Source organism: Macaca nemestrina, chromosome 10 (assembly GCF_043159975.1).
Source record: "Macaca nemestrina isolate mMacNem1 chromosome 10, mMacNem.hap1, whole genome shotgun sequence".
NCBI lineage: Eukaryota > Metazoa > Chordata > Mammalia > Primates > Cercopithecidae > Macaca > Macaca nemestrina.
This window is the reverse complement of record NC_092134.1, coordinates 75,798,301-75,806,942: the sequence shown is the minus strand read 5'-3', so window position 1 is coordinate 75,806,942 and position 8,642 is coordinate 75,798,301. Positions and strand designations below refer to the sequence as shown.

General features: G+C 56.7%; 1 protein-coding gene across 5 annotated transcripts; it reads left to right on the top strand.

Annotated features, from left to right (window-relative positions):
• Nucleotides 1-239: 239 nt before the first annotated feature.
• On the top strand, nucleotides 240-7,006 carry LOC105474092 (Rho guanine nucleotide exchange factor 25). Of its 5 annotated transcripts, XM_071071552.1 has the most exons (17): nucleotides 248-390; nucleotides 645-759; nucleotides 2,572-2,649; nucleotides 3,014-3,228; nucleotides 3,349-3,444; nucleotides 3,525-3,601; nucleotides 3,779-3,845; nucleotides 4,101-4,204; nucleotides 4,415-4,484; nucleotides 4,599-4,688; nucleotides 4,772-4,864; nucleotides 5,050-5,100; nucleotides 5,321-5,398; nucleotides 5,604-5,804; nucleotides 5,927-6,107; nucleotides 6,375-6,586; nucleotides 6,871-7,006. In XM_071071552.1, the coding sequence occupies exons 1-17, from the start codon at nucleotides 292-294 to the stop codon at nucleotides 6,979-6,981; spliced, it is 1,938 nt and encodes a 645-aa protein (XP_070927653.1). In that variant the 5' UTR covers nucleotides 248-291; the 3' UTR covers nucleotides 6,982-7,006. The 5 variants fall into 5 exon arrangements, with proteins under 5 accessions (XP_070927654.1, XP_070927653.1, XP_011726725.2 ...); XM_071071553.1 differs by lacking the exon at nucleotides 5,927-6,107 and having other exon boundaries at nucleotides 240-390; XM_011728423.3 differs by lacking the exon at nucleotides 2,572-2,649 and having other exon boundaries at nucleotides 253-390; nucleotides 3,125-3,228.
• Nucleotides 7,007-8,642: the final 1,636 nt, after the last annotated feature.

The following is an 8,642-nucleotide window of genomic DNA, read 5'->3' as shown; positions in this document are numbered from 1 at the left end:
GCTGGGGAACGGGATGCACCAGCGGGCTTTGTAGTAATACTGCGAAACCCTGGGCCACACTTCGATGTTGGAATTAGTATTAAGAGGGTGTTTTTTTGTTGTTCAACCATCGTTGTAGAGAAAAGAACAACCCTACCCCCTTTGCGAAGTTTGGCTGGGGTGGGAGTGGGGGCGGAGCCGGGCAGGGGGCGGATTCCACAGCAGCAACTCCCTGGACGAGAGCAGGCCTCAAAGCCCCCCAGCTTCCGTGCCCCCTCGACCCCGAAACGTGGAGCTGAGTGGGGGTTCAGTATGAAGCCCCCGGACCGCCCCGCCCCTGGCCGCACTGACCGGATACTGGGGGTCATGGGGAGCATGCTGCGCGCATGCGCCCTCCCCGGGCAGGAGGGGGTAAGAATGGGGGCCCGCGGTGGGGTCGGGGGTCTTTCGGGGCCTTCAGGAGGGCTGCACCCACAACTCAATTTATCCGAAAACGAGTTCTGCGGGGCAGTCGCAGGAATACATGAGTTCCATTACGAGGGCCTTAGCCCCGTTCTGGGCGACCTTTTTATAATAATGTAGATTTTGACAGGTGGGAGAAGGGGAAAGGGGAGGTCAGGGCTGCCTAGTAAGGGGGGTTCCTTACAGTGGTTCTGTCCCCGCAGCCCCCGAGGAGAAGCCCCCTAGGGTCGGGGGATACCGAGCCAGAGTCTGAACGTACGGAGGGAGATCACAGAAGGGACCGCGAAGATGAGGTCCTCGCCTGGGCTCTGCAGCCCGGTAAGAAGCTGGGGGTGGGGTGGGGCAGTTTGCTATCCTGCGCCAAGTGGCGAATTCAAAAATATTCTGCTTTTATTAGCATAAAGTTCGCATCTAATTTGCATGAGACCCATTTAATCGCAGAGACCTCCACTCTTCTCGCCCTCGAGTCCAATGTGTGTCCCCCATCCCAGCCGGTACAGAGCCCCCGCAGGCAGAGTGTCCCCGCGCCCCACCCCTGGCCCCTCGCCAGCCCGGGCTCCAGGACTTCGCCTTAATTGGCGATTAGTCTTAGCTGGAGTCCCGGGGCCTGGAGGAAAGAAGGGTTCTGAGAGAGGGCGGCATCTGGGTTGTGTTCACCCACAAAAGGCTCCCCATACACGCACCCCGTACCGGGGGTCCTCTGTCCACGCGGCCGGGGACAACCCCAAACCCAGAACATCTTCGCACAGGCCAAGGCCCCATCCACCGAGTGCTCCTTCACCTCAGAGGCCAAGGGAAGACCTGGGCAGACCCTGCCGACAGGCTGAACCCCGACCCCAGCGCTCCAAAGAGCCCGCGATGCGGGAGGGAGGGGGACCCCGGGGCGGGGGAGACCAGGCTGGGGAGGGAAAAAAGCGCTGGGGACGTGGAGTGGGAACGTGGTGGTGCCTGGGGGAGGGGCGATCCGGGCGGGAACCCGGCGCAGGCAGGAGGGGGAACGCGATGGAGAGGGCGGAGCTGGGCCGCAGAGGCCCCGCCCCGTGGCGGCCCCGCGGCCAGGCCTGTTATTCAGCTCGCCGCTCCGCTGGGACCCGCACAGCGCCAGTAGCTCGGGGGTCGGCTCTCGCCTCCTCCCCGGCCCGGGCCTAGAGCCACCCCCAACCAGAGGCCGGAGACAGCTGGAGCCGCTGCCGCATCCCGGCCCAGCCTCCCCTACCATCCCTCCCACTTCCACTGGACATCTGGACCCTGGGCCCCCGCACCGACAGGGTTCCGGAAACCCTCCCCACCCAGCCCGGCGGCCGGGCCCTGCGCCTCCCTCTCTCTAGAGACCCCCAGCCCGCCTCAAGACTAGACTTCCGCCTACCCCTGGACACCTCCACCCGGTCCCCTCCCTCCCCCACTCCCACAGCCTGGACCGGGGTAGGAGGGAGGGGGGGTGTGCGCCCAGCGCCGTCCCCGCCCCGCCCCCCGTGAGTCCCCCTGCATGGCCGGCCCGGGTGGGGGACGCGGGGGGGCCCGGGCGCCATGCGGGGGGGGCACAAAGGGGGTCGCTGTGCCTGTCCCCGTGTGATCCGAAAAGTGCTGGCAAAATGCGGCTGCTGCTTCGCCCGGGGGGGACGTGGTGAGTGCCAGGTCGAAAGGGCCCAGTGTTGAGTGGGGGGCGGGCTGGGGGTTCAGGGCATCTGTTTGCCCTGGCCCTTGGGATTTAGGGTTGGAGACTGTATGCGTTTTCCAGCAAAGTGGTTTCTTAAGTGATCCCTAAGGTCCCTTCTGCCTCTAAATTTATGTTAGTTCAAGTTATGGAAATTGGGGAAGGGGCAGGGAACTCGAACTCATCTCTTTCCCTTAGTCAAATGGGTTTGAGAAAAACCCATCCACAATCCCCTTAGGCCTAGAACCGATTATCTTTCCTCAAACCTTTTGCTAAGAATCTACTTCTGAAGAGGGACAGGGGAATGGAGGAATGAGAATGAGGTGGTTCTACAAGGGGCTTTATAAGGAATCACAGCTCTTCTGTCCCTGAGCCCAGGCCATAGATAACCCTGATGGACCCTCCTCACTGGCCTCCTCTATTGGGTCTACACATGTGTTGGGGAGGTGGGCTGCAGAAGTCTTTTCTTTTTATAGTGATTACTGCAATTGGTGGAGGAGGGGACTGGGAGTGGCAGATGGACCCAGCTCATCCTCCTCCCTTCCCAGAGAATGGTCTGTACCCATTGAAAGGGGGAGGGTTGTAGGAGAGCAGATGGCCACCCCCAGCTTCCAGTGTCTGCCCAGATGGCTGCCCCCACCCCCATATCTATGCTATGCTCAGGATATGGGGAACCTCCACATGTAACTGGGGGTTCCAGGTCTGGAGAGCCAGGTGTTTACCTTACTGTGCTTTCTCCCAGGGGTGCCCTGGTGAAATTTTCTATCCTGGGGGCAACTCAAATGAGGATGGCAAGAGAGTGAGCCCTGGGAGAGAGAGGCTGAGCATCATGGAGAGAAGACCCTGGGAGTTCCCTGGGGACCCTGAGTCTGGAGCTGGGGCAAGGTCTATCACCCCCTCTCTTTTTCCTCCCATTAGAATCCTATTCCATTGCTGGCAGTGAGGGGAGTATATCAGCTTCTGCTGCCTCCGGTCTGGCTGCCCCCTCTGGCCCCAGCTCTGGCCTCAGCTCTGGCCCCTGTTCCCCAGGCCCCCCAGGGCCCGCCAGTGGCCTGAGGAGATGGTTGGATCATTCCAAACACTGTCTCAGTGTGGAAACTGAGGCAGACAGTCATCAGGCGGGACTATATGAGGTGAGCAGGGAATGGCACCAAAGCATGTGGGGACATCTATGAAGGACACTGGCAGAGAGGGCAGGTTGGGGCTACCCAGCTACTGTCCCTGACCTCTGACACTTGATTTCTGGCCCCCAGAACTGGATGTTGGAGCCAGCTCTAGCCACAGGAGAGGAGCTGCCGGAACTGACCTTGCTGACCACATTGTTGGACAGCCCTGGAGATAAGACGCAGGTGTGAGGACAGGCTCTGGGGAGGCTCCTTTCACTCAAGGGGCATTCATTTGCTCACCCTAGGATGTTCTTTCCTTCCAGCCACCTGAAGAGGAGGCTTTGTCCCAAGCCCCTGAGAGTGAGGCGGAACAGAAGAAGAAGGCTCTGGAAAGGAGTATGTAAGTGTCCACAGCCCTTCCCTGCAGTTGCACAACTTCCAGAAGACTGTCCCTCACATTTTAGATGGAATTTCCTCCAAGGTTGGCTATGATGATGAAGGGGAGGAGGGAGGAACGGGTTGAACCAAGGATGAGCTCCGACACTGAAGTGGGGGCCTCCTCCTGCTTTCATCTTAGGTACGTCCTGAGTGAACTGGTAGAAACAGAGAAAATGTACGTGGATGACTTGGGGCAGATTGTGGAGGTAGCTCCCTTTACCCCTTCCCAGCCCCTTCTGCCTGCCTTTCCATCTGCCCAGGGCTATTTTCAGGAGGTGCCTGGGTGCTCCTCTGTCTCACCTCTCAAGTCTCCCCACTCCTGGACCTTCCTACTCTGGGGGCAGGGCGGCTCCCACCAGGGAGGGGGAGGTGGAACACACCCTGGATATGTGTACAGGAGCACCATTAAGGTGGGGAGGGGGCCACCACATGCTCATGACCCAATCTCAACTTTCCCACAGGGTTACATGGCCACCATGGCTGCTCAGGGGGTCCCCGAAAGTCTTCGAGGCCGTGACAGGATTGTGTTTGGGAACATCCAGCAAATCTATGAGTGGCACCGAGAGTGAGTGGTGGAACCCTGACAGCTAGTTGCTGGGGAGGGGCCCTCATCTGGTTGTCCCTGTATCCCAATATCAGCCCACTGCGACTTAAGGAATGTTTGGAGAAGTTTTGTAGGGCACACTACCAGGCAGACAGCTCGAAATTGCAGGGAGTGGGCGAGGTGGGGGTTCTGAAATGTATTTGACCTGCCCTTCTCTACCAACCCCTCCAGCTATTTCTTGCAAGAGCTACAGCGGTGTTTGAAAGATCCTGATTGGCTGGCTCAGCTATTCATCAAACACGTGAGGCTTGAGGGGGCGGGGCCGGGGCGGGGCTTAGGAATGGGCTGGGATTCTCTGGAGATGTGTCCTCCCTCCTTGCCCACCCTACTCTCTCTTAAACATTACCCCTGTTAGGAGCGCCGGCTGCATATGTATGTGGTGTACTGTCAGAATAAGCCCAAGTCAGAGCATGTGGTGTCAGAGTTTGGGGACAGCTACTTTGAGGTCAGTGGCTAACATGTCTTGGTGGGAAGGAGGACAGAACTGGGACTTTCCAGGCTGCATAACCACCCTGTCCCTGTCCCCAGGAGCTCCGGCAGCAGCTGGGGCACCGCCTGCAGCTGAACGACCTCCTCATCAAACCTGTGCAGCGGATCATGAAATACCAGCTGCTGCTCAAGGTCAGGACCCCCTTTTTCCTGGGGGCACAGCTGGCTGGCACAGCAGTTTCATCATTCATCACCCCAGGGTTCTTAAGGCTTCCCCAGACTTCCTGAGGGCCCTCACTGGTGTCCTCAGGGGAGGATGTGAGAGCTTCTAAGGGTGTCCTCACGACCTCCCTGAGCATTTCTTCTCTCTGTCTTAGGATTTTCTCAAGTATTACAATAGAGCTGGGATGGATACTGCGGAGCTAGAGGTGAGGACCCCCAGATCTTCCAGGACACACCATGTGCTCCTTATCCTCCTAGTCTATCATGGGTTCCCCCAGCCCCTTGGGTGGTTTACAGCTGTCTGGTTTTTAGGGGGAGGCTGTTTGGGGTTGAGACACCGTCTGAAGAGGCAACTGGCTGAGGAGGCCTCTTTCCCAATAATGACTCTCTTCGCCCAACAATGTGCCTCCCTCACCTGTGTCCCAGCAAGCTGTGGAGGTCATGTGCTTTGTGCCCAAGCGCTGCAACGATATGATGACGCTGGGGAGATTGCGGGGATTTGAGGTACGGAGATAGGGCAAGAAACTGGAGGCCCGATGCTCTTCTGCCCCAGCGCTAGCACTCTGGAAGTCCTTATGGGGAGTTGTCTTCTCCTGGGGCTGACCCCATGGTTGGTTGGTTGGTTGAGCATGTCAGGCGAGGAAGGGAGGAGCAGAGAATTGCCCTTTTTCTTGTTCTTTTTCCAAGGCCACTATCCCTTTCGTTTCAGGGCAAACTGACTGCTCAGGGGAAGCTCTTGGGCCAGGACACTTTCTGGGTCATCGAGCCTGAGGCTGGGGGGCTGCTGTCTTCTCGAGGTCGAGAGAGGCGCGTGTTCCTCTTTGAGCAAATCATCATCTTCAGTGAAGCCCTGGGAGGAGGAGTGAGAGGTGGAACACAGCCTGGATATGTATACAAGAGCAGCATTAAGGTGAGAAGGGGGCCACGAGAGAGGGCTTGGACAGAGAAGGCATGAGGCCTCTGAGAGGATGTCTCAGAGGAGCCAGAGAGGGTCTGAGGAATCTGGGGGCTGTCTCCTATCTGCCAATTCAGGTGAGCTGCCTGGGACTGGAGGGGAACCTCCAAGGTGACCCTTGCCGCTTTGCACTGACCTCCAGAGGGCCAGAGGGTGGGATCCAGCGCTATGTCCTGCAGGCTGCAGACCCTGCTATCAGTCAGGCCTGGATCAAGCATGTGGCTCAGATCTTGGAAAGCCAACGGGACTTCCTCAACGGTGAAGCTTTCATCCTTTCTCCCTGATGGGCTCCGTCAGCCCCTTGACCTCCTGAATCCCTCCCTCACTGCCCAGTCTCCAGTACCTACCCTCTGACCATGGCCCATCCCCTTTTCTACTGCTAGCTCAAAATTTGATAGAATCCCCTAAAACCCCAAGCAATTTACATTGGCTGACAGGGAGGGAGGGCAAAGTAGGAGAATGATACAGGCCCTAGGGAAGAGACCTGTCTCTGCAGTAACCCTCCTGTTCCTCTCTTTGCTCCAGCATTGCAGTCACCCATTGAGTACCAGAGACGGGAGAGCCAGACCAACAGCCTGGGGCGGCCAGGAGGGCCTGGAGTGGGGAGCCCTGGGAGAATTCGGCTTGGAGATCAGGCCCAGGGCAGCACTCACACACCCATCAATGGCTCTCTCCCCTCCCTGCTGCTGTCACCCAAAGGGGAGGTGGCCAGAGCCCCCTTGCCCCTGGATAAACAGGTATGATGAAGAGAGCTCCCTCATTGTAGGCATAAAAAGGGGAGAGCCTCTCTTGTTTTGGGACCCCAAGCTCGCTCCCCATATCATTCCTTTTTTCTGGTCCTTCCTACTTCCCATCCCTTACCCTTCTCCCCTCTATTTTAACTCTGGAGAAGCTGATAGTCTCAGACAGTCTAAGATATCTGGCAAGAGGAGGTGGCTTGGCTAGGGACTTAAACTGAAAAGAGAGAAGTGAGGGTAGATTTCTGGCCTTTTTAATCCTCTGACTTGAATCTTTTCTTCAGGCCCTCAGTGACATCCCTCAGGCTCCCCATGACTCTCCTCCAGTCTCTCCAACTCCAAACACCCCTCCCTGCCAAGCCAGACTTGCCAAGCTGGATGAAGATGAGCTGTAACTGGTGAAAACCATGGGGGTGGTGCTGACTCAGCTGCCTATTCCCCAAGAAGCTTCAGGGCAGTCCTTCTGGCACTGCTCCAGAATTCTTCCTTCTTGGTGTGTCTGGAGGAAGGGTGGGCAAGGCTGGGAGGGATATCAACTTGGAGGAGAGCACCTAGACCCAAGGACTTTTTTCTGCCCAAGGAACACAGTTTCCTTCAGCTCCCACCCCTATGCATGCATCATGGTTCCCCCAAAAGGAGGATATGTGGGTGGGTGGGAGGGCTGGGGCAAGGGCCAGATAGAAATTATTGGTTTCGTTTTTTAATTTTGTTTTTCCTGTTTTCTGAGAATAAAGGTTTTGTTATATCACTGAGGCTGCTGTCTTGGCAGAGGGAAGGGGAGGCCGTAGTCGGGGTAGGTGGGGTGAAGTGATATGGAAGAGACCAGTTGGCCCCAGCCATTGGAGGAGGGGGTCTGGTGAAAGGAGAAGGGGACAGGGTATAAGATAAAAGATGTTGCTATCTTTATCCCTCAACTGCAGTTGCAGCAGTTGAGGGACAAAGACTGAGGCATGGAACCACTGGAAAGCCCTAGATTCTTCTTCTTCTTTTTTTTTTTTTTGTAGAGTTAGGGTCTCATTATGTTGCCCAGGCTGGTCTTGAACTCCTGGGCTCAAGTGGTCCACCTGTCTTGCCCTCCCAAAGTGCTGGGATTACAGCCATGAGCCATTGCACCTGGCCAGCCCTAGATTCTTGATGTATCATCTTTACCCAGCCCTTCTTTTTCCCTACCCACCCTCTTGTCTAGACCCCACCAGAAAGCCCAATGCAGTGTGACTTCTCACCGTTCCCCCAACACCCAGATACTAAAGCACAAAATGCCAATGTACCTTTGCTTCTGAGGCTGCCATGTTCAGCTGAGGGAAGTTGGGAAGGTGGAGAGGATCCTGGGGGCTGCAGCCTTTTCCTGGCACTGGGTCTCCTTATCTTTGCTCTCTGTGAGGTCATAAGCCATGTTCATAGTGAGCAGAAGGGGATTCTTCTTCAAGCCATGGACCCAAGAAGGGACAGCCCAAGGGGATCTTCGCCCCTCCCAACTTCTGGGAGAGCTGCTGGACCAGAGCGAGCCAAACATTCATGCAGCCATGTCCAGATGCCGTCCTGGGTCCTTATGCATCTCCAAGTCCACTGTATCCGTTGGTCCCTTGGGCTCAGTCACGTGCACTTGGGTTTCCTCAACAGACAATAGATTGCTGGGGTGGGAGGGTGAGGAGGAGAGCTGGAGCCTCCCTGTGGGCCCGAGGTCCCTTTGGCCAACAATAGGGGGAGGGATTCCTAAGGGAGGGACAGGACATAGCGCCTAGATAAGACTTCTGTGGAACAATAGGAGGAATTGAAGAGGGGAGACCCACCCTCACTGCACCCCACCCCCAGGGCTTTGGGGTCATGGACTGGGGGACCAGAGGATCATGGGGAGGGGTGCCGAAGATTCTTGCGAATGGAGGAGGGGATCGTGGCCAACAGCAGGATTCTGGAGTTAGAATCTTTGTATTTGTTTAGGAACCATAGGTACACGTGAGGTGGGTGACTGATTCCTTTGCACTTAGTTTAACCACGTATGTGCTTTTGAATGCCTACTTTGTGAACAGCATTTGCTTTTTTTTTTTTTTTTTGAGAT

Bases quoted from the DNA above. Each gene is read 5' to 3' on its own strand.
- LOC105474092 (XM_071071552.1), top strand. From the start codon at position 292: ATGAAGCCCCCGGACCGCCCCGCCCCTGGCCGCACTGACCGGATACTG. The intron at 391-644 runs GTAAGAATGGGG...CTGTCCCCGCAG, and splicing joins CCCTCCCCGGGCAGGAGGGG to CCCCCGAGGAGAAGCCCCCT. The intron at 3,846-4,100 runs GTAGCTCCCTTT...ACTTTCCCACAG, and splicing joins ACTTGGGGCAGATTGTGGAG to GGTTACATGGCCACCATGGC.